Source organism: Microcebus murinus, chromosome 2, assembly GCF_040939455.1.
Source record: "Microcebus murinus isolate Inina chromosome 2, M.murinus_Inina_mat1.0, whole genome shotgun sequence".
Taxonomy (NCBI): domain Eukaryota; kingdom Metazoa; phylum Chordata; class Mammalia; order Primates; family Cheirogaleidae; genus Microcebus; species Microcebus murinus.
In genome coordinates this window covers 102,487,102-102,514,297 of record NC_134105.1, presented here as the reverse complement: position 1 = coordinate 102,514,297, position 27,196 = coordinate 102,487,102, and the positions used below count along the sequence as shown (strand labels likewise).

Below are 27,196 nucleotides of genomic sequence, written 5' to 3'. Positions count from 1 at the left end.
GTGCCTAGCTCACAGCAACCTCAAACTCCTGGGCTCGAGCGATCCTTCTGCCTCAGCCTCCCGAGTAGCTGGGACTACAGGCATGCGCCACCATGCCCGGCTAATTTTTTATATATATATCAGTTGGCCAATTAATTTCTTTCTATTTATAGTAGAGACGGGGTCTCGCTCTTGCTCAGGCTGGTTTTGAACTCCTGACCTTGAGTAATCCACCCGCCTGGGCCTCCCAGAGAGCTAGGATTACAGGCGTGAGCCACCCGCACCCGGCCATCTTTCTATTTTTTTTTTTTTTTTAGTAGAGACAGGATCTCACTCTTGCTCAGGCTGGTCTCGAACTCCTGAGCTCAAATGATCCTTCCGCCTGGGTGTCCCAGGGTGCAAGGATTACAGACATGAGCCACCACCCGTAGCCAAACACATACATATAATAGTTTTCTTTGCAAGGGCACCAATTAATGTTGGTAGTTTTTCTGTCTAATTACTTGATTCTGTGAATTATTGGACCCAATCTCATACCTTAGATAGAACTCACTTCCTTAGGGTATAGAAATTAAAATTTTTGAGCGCCTTCTAAGTGCCCCATTTTTACAGATGAAATTGAAACTTGAGAAGATAAAGTAACTTATTAAATTCTTTTTTCTTTGCATGAAAAGTTTTATTAAATATTTGATCTGGTAAAAGTATGTAACAGTTTAAACCTATGTTTCTGTGGCTCGAAGAATTTTCTTTCCAGTTCATAATTGCTATTTCCTATCAATACAACAGCCTTGGATTTGAAAGCTTTAGAGAAAACCTATTTATCTAAATTTGCATTTAGATTTTGTTAGTGTAAAAAATCAAAATGAGAAGGGAAGATGATGAGCTTACGTTTAATAATTTTGCTGTGTGAGTAGAGAAAGTATTTATTATTATCAAGCTAACCATTTGAGTTCTTCATTAAGAAAACCCAAGTGTCTTCAAGGTTTTGAATCTTTATAGAATTGAGGGCAGATAACAGCGGGGCTCACTTAAGTAAATTTAAGTTTACTTAAATTGCTGAGGTTGAGTGGAGAAATTTCCTTTGATATATTAATACATGTTCTAGGATAATATAGGAGGTTAGCTCAGTTACCTTTGAACTTCTGTGTACATGTTTGTGTGTGTGTGTTATCCTTAATAACTTTACCATCCTACCTTCTTGTGGACTATTACATTCTTTTTTGTTTGTTTGTTTTCTTTTGTTTTGGTGGTGGGTTTTTTTTTTTTTTTTTCCTGAGACAAGGTCTTGCTCTGCCCAGGCAAGAGTACAGTGTGCGTAGCTCACTGCAACCTCAAAATCCTGGGCTCAAGTAATCTTCCTGCCTCAGCCTCTCAAGTAGCTGGGACTACAGGAGCTTGCCACCATGCCCAGCTAATTTTTCTATTTTTAGTAGAGACAGCATCTCACTCTTGCTCAGGTTGATCTCAAACTCCTGACCTCAAGTAATCCTCCCACCTTGGCCTCCCAAAGTGCTAGGATTATAGGCATGAGCCACTGTACCTGGCCTCTTTTCTTATGAACTATTTAAGGGACTTTATTCTGATCTCACTTGTGTTTTTCTTTCCCTAGGATGGATAGAATGACAGAAGATGCTCTTCGCCTGAATCTATTGAAGCGGAGCTTGGACCCAGCAGATGAGCGAGATGATGTCCTAGCAAAGCGACTCAAAATGGAGGGACATGAAGCCATGGAACGTCTGAAAATGTTGGCACTGCTTAAAAGAAAGGATTTGGCAAATCTTGAGGTGCCACATGAGTTACCCACCAAACAGGATGGCAGTGGGGTCAAGGGCTATGAAGAAAAACTCAATGGGAATCTCAGGCCTCATGGAGACAACAGGACTGCTGGAAGGCCAGGCAAAGAAAACATCATCGATGAGCCTGTGGATATGAGTGCTCGACGGAGGTATGGCTCAGTTCAGCTGCCTCCAGAGACTAGGGTCTTCTCATAAACTAAGCCAATGAATTCCAATGAGAGGAGGGTGTTTCTCATCCTAAAGTTTCTTGAAAGAAGACATATCTTTATCATCTGGCTTGACCATAAATTCCTCTTGTTTCTAAATGAAACCAGGTTCCTCAAAAATTACTTAGCATACAGAGGATCATAGTTCTTACTCTTAATATAAAACAGCCATTTTTGGATAAAGGGGGCCCTAGAGAGCTGATAGCCCAATTAGAAGTGAGTTAATATACACCTTCACATCTAATCTTATGGCTGTCTTAGGAGGGGAAAAACAATCTTTTCTTCAGATAATTCCAGGAGTTTTAGGATCTGTTTATTGTGGAGTCCCAGCTTTCATTACATCAAAAAATGTGGGCCTGACTTTTCTTGTGTCAAAAAGGAAATTATCTTCATGTGGTAAGTCTCTACATTCTTGCTGTATCAATGCCACTCCCCCCAACTCCCACATATGGCATATACATTTGTTTACACACATTTTTTTTTTCTTTCACACACATATCCTGAAACACATTTTCATAGTCCTTTTTTCTGGTGTCTGTGAAGGTTGAGTGCTTGAAACTGTGGAGCACACACTAAGGAGAGATACCTGAAACTGATGGAAAGTGGAATCTACCTATGTAGTGAATCACACTATAGATAATGCTAGTTTTAAGAACATTCAGTTTATTAATAGTTCAGAAACAGCTGATAACCATGAGAATTACTCATCAGTGTTCAGTTGTCCTCCAAATGACCTTGCTGACTTTGTCCTAGGACTAATCCAAAACAGGATCTTTAAGAACCTAGACTGATGGAGAATAAAGAAGAAAGGAAGGAATGGTTATAACCATTCATGTGTGTCTTTGTACACCTTTTAATGTTTACTTGCTAGTTTTGTCCCAGCATTATTTTTTTAAACCACATTCCGTGAGGGAACCTTATTCTTAGTAATATCATTAAAAACTGTTAGGAAACTTTAGATAAATTCCCTGTTGGTTCTGGAAGAGGAGAAAAATTCTTGGAAGTTATAGGTAGTGTCAGCAGAATATTTTGCAAGTAGATTAACCTTAGATCCTTTGAAAGAAAAGAAAGTGGATGAGTAAGACTGCATTTGAACAACCCACTTGCCTATAATCACGTTTACCCTTCTGGAACAAGTAACTGATTCTACTTAAGTTACTAAGGAGGAAGTGGAGGGAAAATGTTAGGTATATTTCTTACATCCCAAATTGGAACTCTGAGTGCATTTTTCATAGAAACATTATTACACATTTTGGTAATATCTCATTAATGCTGTTGGAATTGTACTGTATTGTAGATACATTATGTATTAAAAAGTGTGACTGCCTTGAAAGCCCAACCATTGTCTTTAAATTTTATTTTGGGGTAGTGAACTTTTTTTTTTTTTTTTTAAAGAGATGGCGTCTTAGTATGTTGCCCAGGCTGGAGTGCAGTGGCTATTCATAGGCACACTACCACCTCGAACTCTTAGGCTCAAGTGTTTCTCCCACTTGAGCCTCCCAATTATCTGGGACTAGAAGCGCACCATCACTCCTGGTGTGGGATGATGAACTTTTTTTTTTTTTTTTTTTTGAGACAGAGTCTCACTCTGTTGCCTGGGCTACAGTGCCGTGGCATCAGCCTAGCTCATAGCATCCTCAAACTCCTGGGCTCAAGCAATCCTTCTGCCTCAGCCTCCCAAGTAGCTGGGACCACAGGCATGCGCCACTATGCCCAGGTAATTTTTTCTATATATTTTTAGTTGGCCAATTAATTTCTTTCTATTTTTTAGTAGAGATGGGGTCTCGTTCTTGCCCAGTCTGGTTTCAAACTCCCGACCTTGAGTGATCCACCTGCCTCGGCCTCCCAGAGTGCTAGGATTACAGGCATGAGCCACTATGCCCGGCCCATGGTTTCTTTAATAAGGATAAAAAGGAGGAAAGGATTTGAAAGTAGAAGGAAAGAGGAGTTCATAACATGATAGCCACCTCATAATTGCCTAAATATCTTATTTTGCCATCAGTTGCAACTGGTGATATCTGTGAAATGAAGTAAATGTGAAACCAGTACTACTAATTTTTTTTTTTTTTTTTAAAGACAGATTCTCACTCTGTCACCCTGGGTAGAATGCCATGACATCAGTCTAGCTCACAGCAACCTCAAACTCCTGGGCTCAATTGAGGTTGCTGTGAGCTAGGCTGATGCCACGGCACTCACTCTAGCCTGGGCAACAAAGTGAGACTCTGTCTCAAAAAAACCAAAAAAACTCCTGGGCTCAAGCAATCCTGCCTCAGCCACCATGCCCGGCTGATTTTTTCCATATATTTTTAGTTGTCCAGCTAATTTCTTTCTATTTTTTTTAGTAGAGACAGAGTCTCGCTCTTGCTCAAGCTGTTCTTGAACTCCTGACCTCGAACGATCCTCCCACCTAGGCCTCCCAGAGTTGCTAGGATTACAGGTGTGAGCCACCATGCCTAATGTTTTCTAGTGCTAGAGAGACACAGCACTTTTTTTTGTTCCGTTTTTATTTTGGGGGTAAGGATTAGGAACTGTATAACTTCTAGGAATATGCCAGACTGAGTCAAAAATGATACCAGCAGCAAGTCAGACTTTTAATAATCTCTCTATAATAGGTAGAGTTTCAGAGTTTCATACTTAAGAACTCCAAATATTATAAATCCATATATATGTTTGGGAAAGGAGCAAAATACCTTCTCTCCTGGAATATTTACCATATGAGGCCAGAATCTCAGATCAAGAGTTAAAAAAATTTTGAGGAGTAAGACCTGACTTGGGCTTTGCCTTTGCCTTATCTGTGCTGTCTGCTTTATGGGTCTGATTATATCTGGGACTAGAGTTGATCTCAAATGTAACTTCCCAATAAATGTCACAGAATTCCCAAATCTCCATCCAGGAATGTCTCTGCTTGTCTTGGTACTAGGTACTCCCTAAACAGTATGTGGCACCCATTTGAGCAAGGAAGAATTCCTTACCTTTGAATAATCCTTTGTAATATATGTATCAAGCCAGGACCATAATAAAAGGAGTCTAGGCTAGAGTGCAGTGGCACGATCACTGCTTACTGTAATCTTGACCTTCTGTGAACCACTACACCCAGCTAATTTTTGTTTTTTAATTTTTTTTTTTTTGTAAAGACCAGGTCTCACTATGTTGCCCAGGCTAGTCTCGAACTCCTGGCCTCAAGTAATCTTCCCACCTTGGCCTCCCAAAGTGCTAAGATTATAGGTATCAGACATCACACCTGGCCCTAAAAAGAGCTTTTAACACATTGGGAAATCAAGTAGAGAAAGAAAGCTCCCAAATCCCAAAATTACTCACCTAGGTTAAACTTAGGTGTGGAAAGATAAAGAAATACAGAAATGATAAGTAAATCACATCAAAAAAGTGACCCCAAACACTTTATTTAGGCCTGACCATTACTCTAGGAATTTGGGATTATTGAATAAAAGGCTCTTTCTCCCTCTAGTGGCTTCTTTTTCTGTAACTCCACATTGTCAGCTTACTAAGTCTGTGACCAGCAATCCAGACCAACTTAATAGTTTACAAAATAGTCTTTCTCATCATTCTATTTCCCTATTCTATTTCACCTTCTAAATGTGGTTGATTTTGGTAACTCAGTTTTACCCTATTGAGAAATTGAATGCCTATTCCATATATCAGGGGTGCCTTGTTCCAAAGGCATCCATTTCCCAACAGCAGCTGAGCCAAGAAGCCCTGAAAATTCGTGGAGAGGCTCCCACAAGTAAAGATCTGTGGGTGTTAAGAGTTTTAAGTTACTCTTTTAAAAATAAGACCAATGAACTTTGTTGCCCTAGACCTATACTCCCAACTACACTAACAATCTCAAAAACAGTAGCATCTAGGAAGATATCTTTGAAATCAGGGAAGAGCTAAAAGATACAGTCATTGATTTGGAAGCCTAAGGCAATTAGAGTTTCCAGGATTCTTATTATCTGGGTCTTAAGCAGTGTGTGCCATTTTCATCATCTTACAGAAACAAGCATGATGCTTTTAAGGCTAGCTCCAGAAAGACCAAAATAAGAGTTGCCTAATAAGTAGGAAGATTTGGATTTCAGAGTAATTTCTATAGTTTCTTAGGGAAGGTGCTAGATAAAACTCTGGCAAGTAGATGCAAGCCTCATTTAATTCTGGAGGGTTAATCCTTCTCCATAAGGCTGTAGACATGATACTTGGCAGTATCTGGTATCTGTTCCCTCAAATCAGTGACAGTAGTACCTTTTTTGCTCGCTCTTCAGTACCTGCTCTTGACAGGATAGGCTATCACTGAAGTTGTCATGTAACCTCCTTTCTTATAAATCTTCCAATAGCCAGAACCATGTTGGTAATATAATGAGCTGTCTCCTTAGCAGTGTATCATCTGTACCCTAGGGTGGTTGAGTAGGCTGTACTGCCTTTGCTATTCTTTCCCTGTAGAGCTAGCCATTTCCTTCTTGAGCCTCCATGTAACAAATGACAGCCCAATGGAGAATGAGATATAGGGAAAACCTTTTTTTTATTTCATTTATTTTTCTTTAAAAAATTTATTTTATTTTATTTTTGAGACAGAGTCTCACTTTGTTGCCCAGGCTAGAGTGAGTGCCGTGGCGTCAGCCTAGCTCACAGCAACCTCAATCTCCTGGGCTCAAGCGATCCTACTGCCTCAGTCCCAGAGTAGCTGGGACTACAGGCATGCACCACCATGCCTGGCTAATTTTTTTTTTTTTGGTATATATATTTTTAGTTGGTCAATTAATTTCTTTCTATTTTTAGTAGAGATGGGGTCTCTCTCAGGCCGGTTTCCAACTCTTGACCTCAAGCAATCCGCCCACCCCGGCGGCGGATTACAGGCATGAGCCACCATGCCCAGCCTTTATTATTTTTTGAGACAGACTCTTACTCTGTTGCCCTGGCTACAGTTCAATGGCATCATCGTAGCTCACTGAAACCTCAAACTCCTGGGCTCAAGTGGTCCTACTACCTAATCCTTCTAAGTAGCTGGGACTATAAATGCACAACACAACACCTGGCTAATTTTTTCTATTTTTAGTAGAGTTGGGGTCTTGCTCTTGCTCAGGCTGGTCTTGAACTCCTGACTTTAAGCAACTCTCCTACCTTGGCCTCTCAGAGTGCTAGGATCACAGGTATATAAGCCACTGCACCCAATGTCATTTATTTTTCTTTAGAGACAGAATTTTGCTCACACCCAGGCTAGAGTGCAGTGGCATGATCATAGCTCACTGCCTCCTCCAATTCCTGGGTTTGGGTGATCTTCCCACCTCAGTCTCTTGAGTGGCTGGGATTACCGGCACATTCCATTATGCCTGGCTAATTTTTATTTTATTATTTTTTATTTATTTTATTTTTTTGAGACAAAGTCTCACTCTGTTGCCTGGGCTAGAGTGCCATAGCATCAACCTAGCTCACAGCATCCTCAAACTCCTGGGCTCAAGCGATCCTTCTGCCTCAGCCTCCTAAGTAGCTGGGACTACAGGCACGCACCACCATGCCCAGTTAATTTTTTCTATATATTTTTAGTTGGCCAATTAATTTCTTTCTATTTTTAGTAGAGACAGGTCAAGTCTCACTCTTGCTCAGGCTGGTTTCAAACTCCTGACCTTGAGCCATTTGCCCGGCTCGGTCTTGTGGCCTAATTTTTATTTTTTGTAGAGACAGGGTCTGGATATGTTGCCCAGGCAGGTCTTGAACTCTTAGCCTCAAGTAATCCTCCCATCTCAGCCTTCCTAAATGCGGGGATTATAGGCGTGAGCCACTGCACCCAGTCAGTGTTCTTTATCCTGGGATTTGAGTATCTGTCTTTCCATGTGTGAGTTGGGACAGACCCTTGGATTTCTTTATTCAGTGTAGAAGAGAAGTTTTTAAACTTATTATGGACCTTCACTGTTGGAAATACCTTAATTTTTTTCTTTTTCTTGTCTAGTGAGCCAGACCGAGGAAGGCTAACCCCCTCCCCAGACATCATTGTTTTATCTGACAATGAGGCTTCCAGTCCCCGTTCCAGCTCCAGAATGGAAGAAAGACTCAAAGCAGCTAACCTAGAGATGTTTAAGGTAAAAAGAAAGAAAAATCTCCTTTTTCATTCCATGTTCCTTCTATTTTCTCTAAATCTCTGAGTCCCAGTTCTGGTGTTGTTTACTTTTTGGATCTAAATACTCATTAATAAAAACTCTGCATAGTGATTCTCAACTTCAAGGGCGTGCCTTTTTAGAAGTAACAAATCAAGTACAGAAGATAGTTTTAAAAAGCATATATATGCAGTTATACTCAGTATAATTTATCTTTAGAAAATGAAAACAATAGTTCATAATTCAAGTCACATAAAGTAAACTCTTGGTTGGAAGGATATCCTCTATACTCTATCCTAAGCCTCAGAGTATGGAGAGATTCCTAAGTTTTTATGTATATCTAGAGGAAATGTAGCTTTTAGAGTTTTAGAAACATTTTAAAAGAAAGCAATGTTTCTCTTTTTGTCATTCTTCTGTTTTTTTCAGGAATCTTCCTGATTTAACATTTATATATGGTCTCCTGTAAGCATTTTGGGAGTACCTGCTGAATGCCAGGCACTGTACTAAAGCTGAGATACAAAGATAATCCCATTGCCACTTCTGCCTATTGTGAGAGATAAAGGTTTCAGACCTAAAAAGTAAAGATCATCTCTTGCAGGAAGGGAATAGGTACCTGCTGCCGTAGCTGACAATATCCATGTTTCTTCAGGGGAAAGGCATTGAGGAACGGCAACAGCTCATCAAGCAGCTGAGGGATGAGCTACGATTGGAAGAAGCCCGACTGGTGCTATTAAAGAAACTGAGACAGAGTCAGCTACAGAAAGAAAACGTGGTCCAGAAGGTAAAGTACTCTAGAACTGAGGATCTCTAGGGGGAAGGAAAGAAAAACTGGTTTGAGAGTGGGCTACCCAGGTAGGTTCAGTTGGGTGGCTCGTTCTTCTCTGTTTCCATAGTTTTTTTAATCTCTAGGAAGTTGTGATTTTTTTTTTTGTTTTAGTCTTAGCCCTTAATCAAGAAAACCTTGATTCCATTTTTCTCATTTTTTCCTCCTGGTCAACAGGAGCTTCACACTGACAAGGAATTTTAAAAGTCTAGAAATGTACCAGATTGCCATTTCTGATTATGGCCTTTTCCACAGTCGCCTTTTCTCTTCCCTCTCCCAGACTCCAGTTGTACAGAATGCAGCATCTATTGTTCAGCCATCTCCTGCCCATGTGGGACAGCAGGGCCTGTCCAAGCTTCCCTCCCGGCCTGGGGCCCAGGGGGTTGAACCTCAAAATTTGAGAACATTACAGGTATGTGACCCATAGTGGTATCTTATTGTTGGAGGGCCCTGTCTATCCTGTCTCTGTTTTGGGGCATTTGTGAAGATTCTAGAAGAACCTGGCCATGATAGAGGTGTTTATTACTACAGATCATCCTATTGGTCCTCTGTGGCATTGGTCCATCTATGGCATGATAAGGTCTGCAATAGAAAGATGAATAACCTTCATCTTTCCACTGTAGTTTTTCTTTTCTAGAGAAGGTTTCCAGCTTCTCTAGATAAGGGTTAGTTTTTTAACTATCTCACCAATATAGGATTAGATCATTTATACCAAAAAAAGCCAGGGACTTCTAACCACTACTCAGAGTTTACAGTGATATTAGATTTATCCCATACTTTATCATACCAAGTCTTGCTGTGTTCCTGTGTTTCTACTCAGCTGTGTATTATAGGCAGTGTTTTCCTCTTTTGCATTTTTTTTTTTTTTTTTTTTTTTGAGACAGAGTCTCACTTTATCGCCCAGGCTAGAGTGAGTGCCATGGCGTCAGCCTAGCTCACAGCAACCTCAGTCTCCTGGGCTCAAGCAATCTTCCTGCCTCAGCCTCCCGAGCAGCTGGGACTACAGGCATGCGCCACCATGCCCGGCTAATTTTTTCTATATATATATTAGTTGGCCAATTAATTTCTTTCTATTTATAGTAGAGACAGGGTCTTGCTCTTGCTCAGACTGGTTTCGAACTCCTGACCTCGAGCAATCCACCCGCCTCGGCCTCCCAGAGTGCTAGGATTACAGGCGTGAGCCACCGCGCCTGGCCCCTCTTTTGCATTTTGTAGGTCATTATACCACCTGTGATAGTTCTTTTCCTGTTCTTTATTTTCAGGGTCACAGTGTCATTCGTTCAGCAACCAATACTACCCTCCCACACATGTTGATGTCTCAACGTGTTATTGCACCAAACCCAGCCCAACTACAGGGTCAGCGGGGCCCGCCTAAACCCGGCCTTGTACGCACCACAACACCCAACATGAATCCTGCCATTAATTACCAACCGGTAAGAGAGAGCCCTAATGCGGAAACAGAGAAATCCTTTGTTTACTTCTTGTTGAAAGGGTCATATGTGTTAATTTTTGTTACATAGAGAAACTCCAAAACAACAAGGGGTATTTGGGTGGATCTTTAATTGAGAGCAGTTCCAAAGTGAAAGCTTTGAGGAATTATATGAAAATAGTAGTCAAGTAGTACAGCAGAGTGTATAACACAATAGACTAAAATCTGCCTGGAAGAAAGAGATAAAATCTGTGTTTTTATTTCAGCAGTTTTAGCTCATAGCCATCATCATTCTCCTTTCCTGTGTGTCAGAAGTTTTTTTCGTTTTGTTTTTTGTTTTTATTTTCAGTGAATAAGTCAGACCCCTCTTAGTTTGTGGAGGCTAAGAAGTCCAGACTAGGATCAAACAGTGTCTTCTGCCAACGAAGCAAGAATTGGTCCTTTCTCTCACCTGCCATCACTGACCCTGATTCTTAATCTATTTCAGCAGTCAAGTTCTTCCGTTCCCTGTCAGCGCACAACATCCTCTGCCATCTATATGAACCTTGCCTCTCATATCCAGCCAGGGACCGTGAACAGAGTGTCCTCACCACTTCCTAGCCCCAGCGCCATGACCGATGCTGCCAACTCACAGGCTGCAGCCAAATTGGCTCTTCGCAAACAGCTGGAAAAGACACTCCTGGAGATCCCGCCCCCTAAACCTCCTGCTCCCTTGCTTCACTTCCTGCCTAGTGCAGCAAATAGTGAATTCATCTACATGGTAGGCTTGGAAGAAGTCGTACAGAGTGTCATAGACAGCCAAGGTAAGGCTGTTTCTTCTAGTCAGTCTCTTTTTTTTTTTTTTTTTTTTTTTTTGAGACAGAGTCTCGCTTTCTTGCTTAGGCTAGAGTGAGTGCGGTGGCATCAGCCTAGCTCACAGCAACCTCAAACTCCTGGGCTCAAGCGATCCTCCTGCCTCAGCCTCCCGAGTAGCTGGGACTACAGGCACAAGCCACCATGCCCGGCTGATTTTTATATATATATATATTAGTTGGCCAATTAATTTCTTTCTATTTTTATGGTAGAGACGGGGTCTCACTCAGGCTGGTTTTGAACTCCTGACCTTGAGCAATCCGCCCGCCTCAGCCTCCCAGAGTGCTAGGATTACAGGCGTGAGCCACCGCGCCCAGCCTTAGTCAGTCTCTTTATCAAAGCAAGAGGTTGCCAAGCCTGATTGACAGGGGCAGAGGATCACAGGGTACTGTGCAATATTAAATAACCTCTCCTAACTATTGCCAAACCACCTCACCTCCCTTATTTACAAGTTAATTGGGAGCAACATATCAGAAGAGCTTTTTCATATGTGTCTGTATTAGGCTTAATGTTTTTATTATGTGTTTTGTATATTTTGTGTGGTTTTCGCAGTACAGTAACTCCTCATTTGATGTCATTGATAGGTTCTTGGGAACTGGCTTTAAGCAAAATAACTACAGCAGATCCTTGAGTAGTGTTGTTTTGTTCCACTTTGAGATTTAAAAAATTGGTTTTATTATGTTGTTTCACTTAAATCACAGCCTCTAAGACCCTACCAACAACATTGAAGATTTAATGTATATTGTTCTTTTAAATGGTGCCTAGCATGATGCATGCATAATTTGATGAATAGAACTTTTTTTTATATATTTAATTTTTTTTTTGGAGACAAGCTCACACTCTGTTGCCCTGGGTAGAGTGCAGTGGTATCATCACAGCTCACTGCAACCTCAAATTCCTGGGTTCAAGCAATCCTCCTGCCTCAGCCTCCCAAGTAGTGGGGATGACAGGCACATGCCACCACACCCGGCTAATTTTTTCTATTTTTGGTAAAGAATGGGGTCTCATTGTTGCTCAGGCTGGTCTCAGTCCTGAGCTCAAGTGATCCTCCTGCCTCAGCCTCCCAGAGTGCTAGGATTACAGGCATGAGCCACCGCACCTGGCCCAAACTTCTATTTTTAATGTTAGTGTTTGTGATAATTCACCATTGTGCTAAATTATATTATTATTATCATATTCATATATCATATCATATTATTATCATATTCATTCCCTGCCCTTTGAATGCTTATGGTTGAGAAACTAGAGATACTGATATAGATAACTAAGTAGAACCACATAAAAGCTATAAACCAGTACTGAACCATATTATAGAATATTAACACTATATAGTCCAGACTGACTAACAAGTTATTAAGCTTGAATTTCTAAGCATGTTGACTTATGGGAACACCTGACAGTAGAGAAAAGTGCCTAGAGGACTCAATATTGGCTATAAGCAGATCACAAAGTGAATAATTCAGACACTGATAATTGAAAATTATAAATGTATATAATAGGAATACAGTTTGAGGTAAGGAGAATGCCAAGAAGCAAAAGTATTGTTTGAGTTAGATGAAGTCCTTTGACTTTGAATTGACACAGTATTTTCTTCTCAGTGTGATCCAGTACGAAATCAGAAAACATGGATTCTTGTCCCAGCTTTATCATTAGGAGCTGTGTTTCTTAGACTTGTTTCCTTGTTTGTAAGTGAGGATGGTATTATCTGAATTACCTAAACTGATAGTTTTATTTCATCTGATTATAACAATATTTTATAAATTGTATTCTTTTTGTAGAGACACTTTCTTAATTTAGCAGAATGAATACCGAGAAAAGATCTATTTGATTAAGAGAAACAGAGGAGACAGGAAATGTAAAATGATTATTATTTTTCCTAGGCAAAAGCTGTGCCTCACTTCTGCGGGTCGAACCCTTTGTATGTGCCCAGTGCCGCACAGATTTCACCCCTCACTGGAAGCAAGAAAAGAATGGTAAGATTCTGTGTGAGCAGTGTATGACCTCCAACCAGAAGAAGGCTCTAAAAGCTGAACACACCAACCGGCTGAAAAATGCTTTTGTTAAAGCCCTACAGCAGGAACAGGTAAGAATTCTGACTTCTCACCAGCCACCTGTCCCAGGTTTGGTTTTCCCAAAGGATTGTTCCTTCTAGTTTGAAGGAATTGTCTGTGTGATATACCCACAGAGTTCTGGACCTAAAGGCCTAGGTTCCCTTTCTTATCATCTCATCTTTCCCATTTCCATTTGACTATTTCTATCAAATGGGTAAGAACATAGTAACATATAATAGCTAAGGTTAAGGGAAAAGGACAGAAGGCTTGAAACTCTTGGCTTTTCCATGGCATTCTATTTTTTACTTCATTTTCTCCTGAAACAGATGGATTTTGGTGGGTGGAATTTATATTTGCACTAGAAAATCTCTTTGAAAGAAGTAATTGTTTGCAGTCTATACTTGACAAAGAATGACAAAGGAAAGAGTAGATTATATTATAAAGTAAGCCCAGTGGTGTTAGGATATGTGAATATCTCCTGTAGTAGTTATAGAAAGAGAATATCTTGGATAGGGAATAATGTGTTGAGAAGCTCGGATCCTTTTCCTCTATCCCTTGTCCCACTCTACCACCCACCAGACTCCTTTGTTTGGGTAGCGTCATAGACCTTTTGGAAAATGAGTAGGCAGGAGTCAAAAATAAAACCCCAGTAATTCATCAGACTTAATTACATTATTTGGCTCATTGCCTCCAGCCAACTTCTGAGAGCCCGCTTTTCTGGAGAGAGAGGAGAATCCCTTAATCAGTGAAGCAAGTTGGCTGCTTGTACCCAGAGATTTCAGTGTAGCCACCCCAGCAAAATCTTTTGCCTTTTCCATATCCTTCCAACTAGCAGACAGCATTAGAGATAAGACCTCTAGGTTTTCTGGTTAGGAAATTGGGTGCTGTCCTGTCCAACCTGATCTGACAACTCTCAACAGGAAATTGAACAGCGGTTACAGCAGCAGGCAGCCCTCTCCCCTACTACGGCTCCAGCTGTATCCAGTGTCAGTAAACAAGAGACCATCATGAGACATCATACCCTTCGGCAGGTGAGGAACCTTTTCACTGACACTGATTTCTCTCAAGAGTTTATCACCATTTATCCCAATTTGTCCTTTCTTCTGTGGGAAATCATACTGCTCTTCTGTACTCCCATATCTTTGCCTCCCACTTAACCTTCCATCATAGCAAAGTTGTGTCAACTGTCTCTTCATCATTGCAGGCTCCACAGCCCCAGAGCAGCCTCCAGCGTGGCATACCCACATCTGCCCGCTCCATGCTTTCAAACTTTGCACAGGCACCCCAATTGTCTGTGCCAGGTGGCCTCCTTGGTATGCCAGGTAAGAAGAATTGAGCTGAAAACTTTCTTCACGGGTCAACTGCTGTTAGTACATAATTCTTTAGCAGTCCTTTTAGGTGAATTGTTCCTTCCTTTGCTTTCTGTTCTTTCTAAGGTATACTCCCTCACTCTTGTTATTCAGCAAATGTTTGTTAAATTCATATTATGTACCAGCCATAGTGCATCAGGATTTTGATAGTGATAATGACATGGTCCTTACCATTATAAAAATATATAAATTTAACATTTAATGTGTCTCCCATGGACCTGTTTTTATTGATCTCTTTGGGCCAGCTGTCCTGTTTGAATGATCCAGGAATGCTTCTCTATAATCAGCAGCCCCAAAATCAAAGCATATTCAGTGATTCCATCTCTTTGTCTTATTCATTTTCCTCTCACCACTGTTTGTTTGGGATTTTTTTTTTTTTTTTTTTTTTTTTGGCGGGGGGAGACAGAGGCATCATAGCTCACAGCAACCTAAAACTCCTGGGCTCACACAATCCTTCTGCTTCAGCCTCCCAAGTAGCTGGGACTACACGCACACGCCACCACGCCTGGCTAATTTTTTCTGTTTTTAGTAGAGTCAGTGTCTCCTCTTGCCCAGGCTGGTCTCTGAACTCTCAAGCTCAAGTAATCCCCCCACCTCGGCCTCCCAGAGTGCTAGGATTACAGGCGTGAGCCACCAGCCTGGCTGCACAACCTGAGATTTCTGGACTCAAGTCCTCCTCCTGCCTTAGCCTTCTGAGTAGCTGGAACTACAGGCGTGCACCACCACACCCAGCTAATTTTATTTTTTATTTTTATTTTTTGTAGAGATGAGGTCTTGTTCTTATTCAGGGTGGTCTCAAACTCCTGAGCTCAAGTGATCTTCCCACCTTGGCTTCCCAGCGTGCTAGGATTATAGGCGTGAGCCACCACACCCGGCTTCACCACTGTTTTACTTGTCTCCTAAACCATCAGGACCATGTTCATTATTTCTGGTGGATTGAAATTTCAAGAAGACCTCTTTTCCTAAAGCTTAGGAGGAGTAGGTAGTTGCTATTGAAATAAAGCTAACTAAGTCTAGACAGGTGCAGGCTAATTCTAGTTTCTTCCCCATCTCCAACTATGTTGCCCTAGGGTAGTGTGGAAGGGAATGCCATTTCTTCTGTTAATACCTGCCCTCTACTTTTGTCTCCTGGGTATAGGTGTCAACATTGCATACTTGAATACTGGCATCGGAGGACACAAAGCCCCCAGTTTGGCAGATCGACAGCGTGAATATCTTTTAGACATGATCCCTCCCCGGTCTATATCGCAGTCCATCAGTGGACAGAAATAACGCCTGTTCCACTTGTACTGCCCCAACCTTGAATCTTTTACCCCTTTCCTCCCATTCCCCCAACTTCCGTCGCATGCAGTGCCTGTACTGGTGCCTACCATACACGGAAAGAAAAACAGAAGACAAAAAAAAAATAGAAATCAAGAAAACACACGTCCCGCCCTGCCAACTCCCCTTTATTTCACGCTGCTGCGATCTGTTCTTCTGCCGCTCTGTCTTCTTTCTTCGATTTTAACAGTTAGGTGGATCTTTACCTCTGATAGAGGTTCGGAATGAGGTCCTGGGGAGAATCTAAGCCCTCCAACATGTGTTTCTAAAGTTTGTTTTATTCTGTAATTATTATCATTTTTAATGGTGTTATGTGTCCTCCCTTTGTTCAGTGGACGGTTAAACCTTCCCCCTGCCCCAGTCTTTTTTTTTCTTTTTCTTCTTTCCTTCCCCCCCCCCCCATAAATATAGATGATATTTTCAGTTCAATGATAGGAGCATTGCAGATTGCAGTGGGGTCCCCAACTGCCAAGTAGAACATGACTGGGAATGTTAGGGGCAGAAGTTTTGAATGCACTTAATGGGGGGTGGGGACGGGGGTGGATAGCATCAAACAGGAGGAATAGCACCCCACCTATGAGTGTTTTGGGGCTGGACAGTTTGGGAGGCAGTGTTTAGTATTGAAGTTGGGCTCTAAGAATGAGGGGAAAGAGCCTGGAGGGAGAAGCTTTAAAACTCAACCACCCTGGAATTTACCCATGGAGGAAGGCAAGAAAGAGGTACGATGATGGGCATAATGGTAAGCCAGGGAGGACTGAGACCAGGTCCTGCTCTCTGGATGCTAGGGAGAATAAGATTGGTCTCCTGACCCCAGTGGGGACACGGAAGTCTATTCGAGGCCAAGTAGCCCAAAATTATTTCATCTTATTTTCTCTGTAAAATTCTTCCCCACCCTTACCCGCCTTTTAAAAATTCTAATCTATCCCCTCTAATCATAGCCTTATCTATAATATAGAGGAATGGCTGTTTCCACACTGTTTGCTAGGTACCCTAAAAGTTGGAATGGGCATGAAGTCAAGTGACAAAAGGATGAAACAGAAGAAGGAAGAAGGAATTTCTCTCCCAACATTTGAGATTCTCACATTTGTTTATCCCTTCATCCTCTGAGTGCCAGGAGTTAAGGTTAAGGGCACTTAATCAGGTTGGAGTCCTGCCCCCAGTGCTGCTGCACTAACTGCAGAACCAGCTGCTCAAAGCCAGACAACTATGTCAGAACCAACCTAGGACCTCTGCTATACAAGTAGTTGTCATTTTTTTCTCCTAGAATTCTATTAATTTTGCCTTTTTGGGTTTTTTTTTGTTGTTGTTGTTTTTTAAGCGCTACTAATGTAGAGAATGAATTGAATTGTGCAATGTTGCTGTTCTGGGGATCGGGGAGATTAGCATCCCATTTGCCCACACTATGGGGGAAGCGAGAGGGGACCGGGCTGTTTTGAGGTAAGGGAAACCCATTAAAGGTATGGGTTTCTGCTCTCCTCATAGTATATACCCACCTGCCTCTCCAGCTCTAGAAGCTGCCAGAATGCACACGCGGGATATTCTCAACAGAGAGGTATGAGGAAGATTTTAATATTTTTGCCCTTGAAACCACCTGAGGAAGTTCCCCCACTTTTATTTTTTAAAATTAAATGATTTTTTTAAAGAAGGCACTTTTAAAATCAACACACACACAAACTGCACATCTTCCCCATAAAATTTGGGGGTGAGGTGGGAGAAGGAGCTAAAATCAGGCTCAGTTTCCCCACTCTGACCTCTATTCCCTATACCCCAGTGCCACTGTGGGTGATTATACTGGCCCTACGGGCCTTCCTGGCTTTTTTTTCTTTCCTCCCTTGCCCCAAATTCATTGAGCACTTAATGAAGGAGCAGAGATGCAGCCAGTGTCTGGGCTCCCCCAGTGGTGAAATGATCTGGAAGCTAGATGCTAGTAACAGGTAGTGATCGGGTCTTTTCGAGTATTTTTCTGGGGAATGTGGTACCCCTGACTGTAAGTGGTGGGAGAGGGAGGGAGGGTTAATGGAACTGGGTCTGGGATTATTTTAAAATTATATATATATATATAAAGATATATTCTTACATCTTTTCTTTGCCCACTGTGCTTTGAAAGCACTGGATAAATCGTTTGGTTTTGCTTTTCTCTCTTCCATGAAATTGGAAGCTTTTTTTTTTTTTTAATGTTTTCCCTACAAGTCATCTTGCCTTGTGGCATGTCTGTCTAGCCTCTCCTCCCCACCCCCTCATGATGAAGTGCCATTTCTGTTACGTCTCTCTCTCCCCCAGCTCAGAGGTGCCCAGAGGTACAAGGTGCCCACGTTTGTCAGTTGAGATTAAAAGTAAGGAACAGAGAATGTGCAATACCGTCTGGCTGGGGACTGTCCCTGCCCTGCCCTGAGCTGAGTCCCTTCCCTGGGAGCCAGGCCACCTTTGAATGGGGTTTGGAAGTAAGCTATGAGGAGATGGGGAATGATGGGAAAGGAAAGCCCATAGTCCAGGCCATAGGGGAGAGGGTAGAATTTTCCGTTTTTATCCCCTCAGGGTCAGTTAAATAAAAGCTGCTTGTTGGCTAGTATAGCTCTGTGACCCTTTTTCAATCGCTGAGGTTCGATTTCTTATCCTCTCTTCTCCCCATTTTCATACTTTCCTGGGGATTAGTGATGGAGGTGAGGTCTCCGTAATCATGGTAAAGTATTAGCCTTCCACCTCCTCCCTTCCCTCCCTCTCCCTGTCCTTCTGTCTTCCTCTGTTCTCTAGTTTTTCATCACTGATTGCCTTGTGTCCCTCCAAGTCTATTGTTACTTTCCATCCCCAGGCCTTGGGTTCTGTAGACACTAAACCTCATGCCCTAAGGATTGGAGGAAAGACCCTCTGTTGGGAGAGTTATTCTTTACCAATGGGGCTCTGAAGTTCAAAGTATTAATAGAGTGAGGATCCCACCATTTCTGCTGGCTTCCACCATCCCCAGAGGCATTAAAAGTAATAGTTCATGGACAGTGTCTTCTGAGAAGCCTGAAAACGGGGGTGGAATAGTGGTAAGGCTTGGGTAAAACTGGGGGACAGAGGTTCTTATTTGTCAGTTTTATTTTGTCATTTGACCACAGCATCTGGACTCCCTCCATCCCTGGAATAAGTATTTTCCCCACATTTTTGGATATATGTATGGTAGACAATTTTTTTTTTAAGACACAGAGATAAATGTTTTCCTGCTTTGGTTACCTTTCCTTTCCCCTTTAAAAGGAATTAGCTATAGAACTGCTTTGTAAAGATGCTTCTTGATATTTTACTTTTGTTCCTTTCCCCCAACCATTCCCTTTTCTCCCCACTCCTTCAGAAGGTATAACCCTTCTCTCCACACCCCCCTACCCCCATCCCTGTCCTAGGCTCCCTTCCCTTCCATCAAGACCTTCATTAGCTTATGATATTTGCTGCCGAGATGTTATAACAAGGACTCATTCGTGTATATAAGCTATTTCTTGATCCATTTAAAAGGAATTGTACATTGTGTAGAAAAAAAAAAAAACCTGAAAAAGAGAAAAAAAAGCCCTAGCCATGGATATTGTGAAACTGTGTTATGTCATTTTGTAATGTGCCCGTTTGTGTATGATCCGTGCAAAAGGGTTTCTGGGGAAGGGGTGGGGGTAGGGAGGCAGGGATGTGGAGGGTGGGTAGGGGAGTGGGCCGGGCCCAGCACACTGAGACTGGCAGCTGCTCCAACCCCATCCCTCCTTAGAGATGCCACCTCCCCCACCACCCACCCCTAATTTGTGCCTTGCCTCCCCACCCTGGAGTAATCCTCCAGGTCACCAGCACTGCCTTGGCAGAGCCCACTCCCTACCCTAACCTGCCCACCCTCCCTACCCCCCAGCATTAGGTTGATACTGTGGGGAAGTGCTGGGGGGTGGGAGGTAGCCGAGGAATGGGGCAGTTCCTGGGGGCATCGAAACCAAGTATTATTATGAATTGTAATTGTATTTGCACTGTTTTTTTCCCTCTGATTGCATTAGCATATATACAATATACCTATATAACAAAATTCAGTGTCAAGCTTTCTTATGCAAGGGATTTCCCCCACCCTCTCATCTCCCCCCCCCCAAAAAAAGAAAGAACCTAGTCTCATGGGCCTTTGAGGGTGGATTGTAGGGGATAATAGAAAGGATTTTAATAAGTCATCATAAGGGGGTTTCACCTAGTGAGAGCCACATCCATCTGCACAGTTTTAGGCTGCATGAACTGAGGTGAGGCTGGGCTTCTGTAAAAGGTGGCTCCTGGTCCAGGACTCTGGAGAGTAGAAAACCACTAACGCAAAGCAGGTGGAGGGGGCTGAAGTCTGGAGACCTGGGGTCTCCTAATTGGCTGTGTGACCTTTGGTAGAGTTAGTTTTCTGGGTCTCGGTTTTCTTATCTGTGAAGTGAGTGGGGAAATCATCTGGCCACCAAGTTAAAAATTCTATGCTGATTTCCCCACCTGGCAGAAACAAAAAATATCTTGAGGTGAGGGAAGTGCTGGGCTGAAAAACCAGGGAGGAAATGAAGGTGACTAGTGTTGAAGTGGTTATATATGTGACAGTGCCCTTGGAGAGCTGCTAGTCCCCTGTTCTTATCCTTGATGTGGTAGAGGCAGCAGAGTGATGTCCAGGACATCAGTTTAGACCAGTGACATCTTTGTCTTTATGTCTCTAGTCATCTGAGGGCAGGGACCAGGACCCAAGCCCCACCTCACAACAAACAACAGAGCCCTTAAAGGTGGTTGACCAATGGATGCCCCAGGTTGGTGCTCTACTTACTTACTCCCTTTGTGAGCTACATGATGTGAAACTTCCCGTCTTCTTGGAGACAAAATAGGAGAGCTCAGAGCCTACATCTTGTCTCCTTTCCACAGATAATCTGAACCCCCTAAAGGCAGCTGTTTCAGTCTGCCTCCTTCAGGGGCCCAATTTCCCCCCAGCCTGGGCTGAGTACTCCCACTCTCTTAAGGTTCTTGGCTGGTAAGACCTGGAGAGGATACAGGATGATGGGTGAGGCCCCGGTGAAGGTGGAAGGATAGATTGGGGGGGGGGGGGAGCAGGGAGGTAGGATGGGGAATGGCCTTCCCTGAGTAGGGTGGGTGGGAGGGGAACAAGACCCTTTTGCACAACTCTTTTTAAGTTTCCTTTACTTTTTTTTTTTTTTAACTCATTCTAATTTTCTGCATTGTGTTTGGGAAATAAAATGAAAAAAACTAAGACCAATAGAAACTGGTTTTCAAAAAGGCAAATACACTCCCATCTGTTTCAGATGCTGCTGAGCATTTCAGCAGTGACAGATTCAAATAATAAGCTAATTTTTGGAGAAAGGATTAAAAGAAAAAAAAACTTTGTAATATTTATCACTTGCAAGCTATGTTTAATAAAGAAAGGAATGGTTTCTAAACTTTCCTGTGGCTCGTGCTTTAATCATGGTGGGGGTGCGGGTGGTGGTTTGGTGGGAGAATTTTAGGGGTAATTGGGAGATGAGCTATGGTTGTACTCCCTACAGTCCAGCCATGGAGTTTGTACCCTTCTCTTCAATTGTGATGATTATTCAAAGCCCTTACCTACTTCTGTGTTCTTGTGCCCCTCCACCTTTAGCTGGAGTCAGTGTTCTGAGTATTCTGGAAGCCATAGTTACCTGGTGACTTAAGGTCTAATGGTATGGTGGGAAGGGGGCTGGGTCTACATTCTCTCCTAGGGAGAGGCATCCCCTCACTGTCTTTGGCCCTTCCCATCACACTGCTCTAGTCTCTAATAACAGAATCTTCTGTACCAAGCTGGTTTCTCCAGATGGGTGCCTTATAACCATAGGGGCTCTTTTCTTAGCAAACTGCAGAACATAGTTCCTTAACAGTCTGAATGCAACATCCCCTGAAACACCTGCAACTGCTCTGTCCCATTGCCTCCCTCCCCCAGCTTCAACCAAGAGCATGAACCAGATTTATTTTTTCCATTTTGGTTATTTATTTCCAACAAAGCACTTAGAGCAGGCCCAGGCAGAGGAGAGGATGTCATTTCCTCAACAACTTGAAATTTGGAGCTGTTCTGAGCCCCCTTGCTCTCTGCCACATTTCTTAGTTACAGCTGCTTCTGCACCTTGTGCAGAAGGAGCTGTTGAGGACGACCAGGCCCCAGCCCTACTGGAGTCTTGTCATTGATACTAGCATTACTCTACAATAGCACAGAGGAGACAATGTTTGGGATCCCATACACCCTGGGCTTTCCTTCCCCCAGGACCCTTCCCCCTTTTTGGCACAATACTGGACAGCCCTGGAGGGAGAGGTTGGTTGAGGGAATGGCTGGGGCTTTGGCTTTAGAGCATGACAGCTGGATGAGGTGGGCATAGGGGGTCCTGGGTGCCGCAGGCAGTGGGAGGAGTGGGAAAGAGGCACTCGTTTGACTCCTAGAATCAAGGAAGGGGGATAGATGGGGTGCTCCACAGCCTCTGTGCTCATCTATAAGTGACTCAAAACCTCGGCTCAAACTAATCTCTTTCAAAAATAGAAATCAAATGGGGAGGGATTCCCCCTGGAGAGGGGCCAATGCCTCGGATCTGGGAAGGGGGAGATGGGTATTTGGTTGCTCAAAGAAGCTCACGCGAGCTGAGATGTTCAGGACTTACGTTCTTGGGAGAAGGGGGGCAAGGAACTTGGCACCCCTTTTGCCCACCTGCTCACTCAGACCACAAGGAATGCAGGTTGCCTGTCTCTAGGTCGGACCTCAGCTTGGGCATGAGGAGACAAACAGATTTTAGACTAGAGGGATTCAGGTTGTGAGATGGAGGTGATGACAGAGCCCCTTGCCCTGCCTACCCCTTTGAGGGAGGAACCCTTAAAGCTATATATCTTTGGGTAGGTTCATATGTGGGTCAAGAGGTAGGTATGCTGGGTGGGGGGTAACCTCTAGCTGAGCTGGTTTTAGTTTGAGGTTTAGTTTGGTGTGTTGGAAGGACAGATCCTCCCATTTCTTGAGGTTGTGGGAGAAACAGAAACCATGCTCTCTTCTCTCCCCCTCTGACCAGGCCTGCCTCTCCCAGGAGAGGGGCTGAGGGACTTTTGGTTCTTTCCTGACTCCGGGGTGACAGGGAAAGGTGAGGTGGATTCTTTGGTGGGTCCAGAGTTAGTGACATCTAGGAGGGAGCCAACTGGGAGGACCCCAGGCTAAGGGCGGCTGTTCCACAGCCACCTGAGGGTGAAGGAGGTCAGACCTCTGTACTAAGGCCCAAGCACACCAGTTTCCCCTGCTAACTCCTTGTCACATGAATCCCCCTCACCTGGGTGATGAGTTCAGTCTTCTCCCCTGGCTTCTCTCCACTGTGAACCTGTCCTTGATGGCCTCCAGCTCTGTCCGAGGCAGTCTGAGGCACTGCCCAGCATTCTTGGGACCCCTGTCTGCAGAGGAGGCTGCCCAGTTCAGAAGGATCAGCACAGTGGCCTGTGTTCAGCTTCCCCTGCTGTAGTGTTGGCCCTAGCCCTTCATCCTGCTTCATACTCCCCAGGCATGGAGAGGTGGCCCCCCTTGCTTGTGTCACTGGATGACAGGGGAACTGGTTCTGGCCCACTTCTGCTACCTCTGTCCTCTGCCTTGGGAGCCCCAATCCTCTCTGCCCGGCTCATGTAGCCCAGCAGGTCTCCTCCCACTCCTGGTAACACAGCTCTGAAGACAACTGGCTCCCCCTTTCTGCCTTAGTCTTTTCATTTGTAAAATTGGTTAGTAATAGATAAAGGCTCTTTATTGCTCTCTTCAGTCCTGTGCCACAGTAATGTAGACTGTCTCCCTAGCAGTTTTCCACATCAGCCCTTACCTGGCCCTTACCTAAGTCTCCAGCCCAGGAAGAGGCAGAGGAAGCAAACGATGAGGGTGGCCAGGCCCACGTGGATGCCTACCACAAGCCCAGACAGTGAGCTGCTCTCACTCTGGCTGCAAGAGCACCCAGTTTTGGACTCTGTGGACACAGTGCCATCTGTCAGAGGACATGGGATGGAGGCAAAGCCCAGCCTTCCTCCTCCCTGAAGACTGGCAGCCTATCACAGGAGCTTGCTTTGATGCCAGCCCTACTGCCTTACTACTGTACCTGACTCACCAGGGGCAACCAGGGGCACGTCACGCAAAGAGACAAAGCGGACACTGCTGTTCTCATCCCCATTGCCATTGAACGCCTGTAGCTTGATCTCATAGAGGGCAGCTGGCTCTGCAGGGAGCAGGGGAACATGAAGGTGGCAAACACTGGGCTGGGAAGCTCAGGGCCTGGGGCGAGGTCACACTGAGAAGGGGAGCCCACGGGAGGCACAAGAAGCTTCAGAGCCTCACCCACATCTGTGTAGAGGAAGGAGCTGACACTGCTGGCCAGAAGCAGGGGCCCCTCAAAATGGGCAGCTTGCAACAAAAGAGTTTGAAGCCTTGGATGGGCCCCAGCTGAGGTGACAGCTCCCAGGAGGCCCACACAGAGGTGGCATTGATCAGTTTTGTGGAGAAGCCCAGGGCAGCAGGGGCTGCAGAGGAAAATGGGTGAACTGGTTGGCAGCCAGAGGCCAGAGACTTTCCAGGGCTGGAAAGGCTGCCACTCACTGCTGCCCCATGGTGGAGGCGAGGATGGGGGCAGAGTCCTCACTGGCACCCTCTGCTGAGTAGGCCCGCAAGTGGATGGTGTAGGTTGTGGCAGGCTCCAGGTTGGAGATGACATACTCAATGGTGCCTTTGCTCACAGCCTCTTGGAGTTCCGGGCAGGCTGGCTCTGAGGAGCAGAGCAACTTGCCAACTCAACATCCTCCCTCACTAGCCACGTGTCCCCACCCCCACCAAGTGGGCACAAAGCCCCTCCTGGTGCCTGGCTGGGCCCAGTAGGCCTCCAAGGAGGGCGGGGATGGGGGCTGCAGAAGTTGGAGCTAGCATGAGAGAGGATGAGGATGAGAAAGGGGCCCTGAATGTCAAGCTGAAGAGCAGTAAGGAAGCACTAGAACACCGGCCCAGACAACCACAGACCCAGAGGCTGGGAAGAATCCAGAAGAGTCTGGGGAGGCTAGGGCCCAAAGAGTGACAGGGACTTGCCCAGGACACCACCAGTCAGGGGCAGAGGTGGGCTGGTGCCAGGGACTCCCAGCCCCTGTCCCAAGCTCTGAGTTCAAAGACCTGTCCACCCACCTCCCACAGGCCAGAGGTACAGCACATAGCCAATGATGTCCCCGCTGGAGGGGACGGGCTCCCAGGACACTCAGATTGCAGAAGTGGAGACAGCAATAGCCCGCAGGCCCCTGGGGGGAGGGGGTGGCTCTGGGGTCCCTGTCAGTCAGGCAGGCACTGGCTTGGTTGGAGCCTGCACTGTTCTCTGCCACACATTGGTAGATGGCCTCATCCTCGACTGAGACTCCTGCCAGCATCAGCGTGCTAGAGAAAGACAAACCCAGCTGCTGGATGCGCTTTCCCCACCAAGCCCCACACCCTAGTGGGGTGGCCCTAGAGGAGGAGGCTGCCTGTCTCAGAGACCTACAGACCTGCTAGGGACAGAAGATACAGACCCACAGGGTGTGGGCATTTCCTGTAATGGAGCAGGCAGGACAGAGCCTCCTGTGGGGGGCAGGGGGGGAAGACTTGCTGGAAGTGGAAGTTTTAACTTGCTGGGTGGTTGTGTGTGTGTGTGGATTTTAGAGTAGATTTAGGTAGAGAGTGGCATGTAGGTGGGGCAGACACCTAGGATGGGTGGGGGTCCCTCCTGTGGACAGGGATTCGAGGAGCAGTGGAGCACAGGTACCTGTTGCGAGTCAGCTTGATGTTGTCCCCAGGAGTCAGCACCTTCCCATTCTTCAACCAGACCAGATGGGGCTTGGGGACGCCCTGAGCCGCGCAGGTGAAGATGGCGCTGCTGCCCAGGGACTTGGACAAGGACTGTGGCCACTGGACAAACTTGTGGGGAGCTGGACAGGCAATGGTGGGGAGGAAGGTGCTGTGAGACCCAGCCTCTTGCCCTCCTCCCACCCAGGGCCCTCTCCCCTTCCAGGAGCCCGTGAGCAAGTTGGGGTGCCCCCTCAGTCTCACCCTGCAGGAGCAGGACACCCTGGGCCATGCGCTGGACCCAGGTGCCCGGCCGATTGGCGGCGCAGACGTAGACGCCCGAGTGCTGGACTCACACGTCGGAGATCACGAGGTTGCTGGTGCCCAGGACTTGGATGCCCTCCACGCCGATGGAGCCGCGTCTGCAGGAAGGCGCGAGGGGTCAGGCTGGGAAAGGGCAAATGGCGAGCGGTCAGAGTGGTGGGTGGGCCGCACAGAGGAGGCTCCAGGACACTAGTGGCTGCGGGTGGCCGATGGAGATGCACTCCAGACCGCAGTCTGGTGCACCGTGAGCCGGGTTCTGGGGCCGGGACAGGATCTCCAGCTCCTGCAGCAGCCGTGGGGTCCCACTGCACGGTGGAAATACGCAGGTCGGATTAGGAAATGAGAACTGCTCCCCAATACTCACTTCTGCTTCAGGCGCCCCCTTGTAGCCCACACATGTCACCAAACCTCAGAGCTGCACTTAGCAGCTGGTGTTCCGTCCCCAATTTACAAAAATAGAAAATGACTTGCCCAAAGTCCCATGGCAGTAAATATCAGGGCAAAGAAGCTTTGGCTGACTAAGCCAACCCCAGTGAAAGTAGGGGGAGGCGGGAGGAGAGCACGTGTGCAAGCTGCACGTGTGCAAGCTCCATGTGCACCGCGGATGGCCCCTGAGGGGGAGGTACGGGCAGGGGCCCAGATCCCTTCCTTAAGTCACCACAAAGCTAGCATGAGACCCTCCCCTAGAACGAAGGCCCTCCTTAGAACTCTACATCACCTGCTTAGGAGGATGTAGACGTTTTTCCAAAATGCACTACTGTTTGGGGTCTAAATCACATCTTCATTTTATGCCACCCTCCCCCATTTTATTAGTTCATTCAACAAATCATCACCGGGGGCTACCATGTCCCGGGACCTGCAAATACAGTTGTGAACAACAGGCTATTCATAAAATACCTTTGTTTTCCTTTATGCCGTTACCCGCATTGTTTTGCCACCTCAGTTTTTTTGTTGTTGATGTTGTGTTTTGGGTGTTTTTGTTTGTTTGTTTGAGACAGGATCTCACTCTGTTGACTGGGCTAGAGTGCAGTGGCATCATTACAGCTCACTGCAACCTCAAATTCTTGAGCTCAAGCGATCCTCTTGCTTGAGCCCAGGAGTCTGAGACCAGGCTGGGCAACAGTGCTGGGATTACACAGTGCTGGATTACAAGCGTGAGCCACAGTGCCTGGCTGCCACCTTGTATTTTAT

The 27,196-nt window shown here is 45.1% G+C and overlaps 1 protein-coding gene across 1 annotated transcript in view; it reads left to right on the top strand.

The window, feature by feature from the left end:
• The window catches only part of GATAD2B (GATA zinc finger domain containing 2B), an 83,857-nt gene extending 62,543 nt beyond the window's left edge, over window positions 1–21,314 (top strand). Inside the window, exons 2-11 of the mRNA XM_012791237.3 lie at window positions 1,589–1,924; window positions 7,920–8,049; window positions 8,714–8,845; window positions 9,168–9,299; window positions 10,150–10,320; window positions 10,804–11,119; window positions 13,049–13,251; window positions 14,140–14,250; window positions 14,424–14,541; window positions 15,728–21,314. Of these exons, the coding sequence (XP_012646691.1) occupies window positions 1,590–1,924; window positions 7,920–8,049; window positions 8,714–8,845; window positions 9,168–9,299; window positions 10,150–10,320; window positions 10,804–11,119; window positions 13,049–13,251; window positions 14,140–14,250; window positions 14,424–14,541; window positions 15,728–15,861 (1,782 nt within the window). The 5' untranslated portion in view covers window position 1,589 and the 3' untranslated portion in view covers window positions 15,862–21,314. The remainder of the gene's footprint in view (window positions 1–1,588; window positions 1,925–7,919; window positions 8,050–8,713; window positions 8,846–9,167; window positions 9,300–10,149; window positions 10,321–10,803; window positions 11,120–13,048; window positions 13,252–14,139; window positions 14,251–14,423; window positions 14,542–15,727) is intronic.
• The last annotated feature ends 5,882 nt before the right edge of the window (window positions 21,315–27,196 follow it).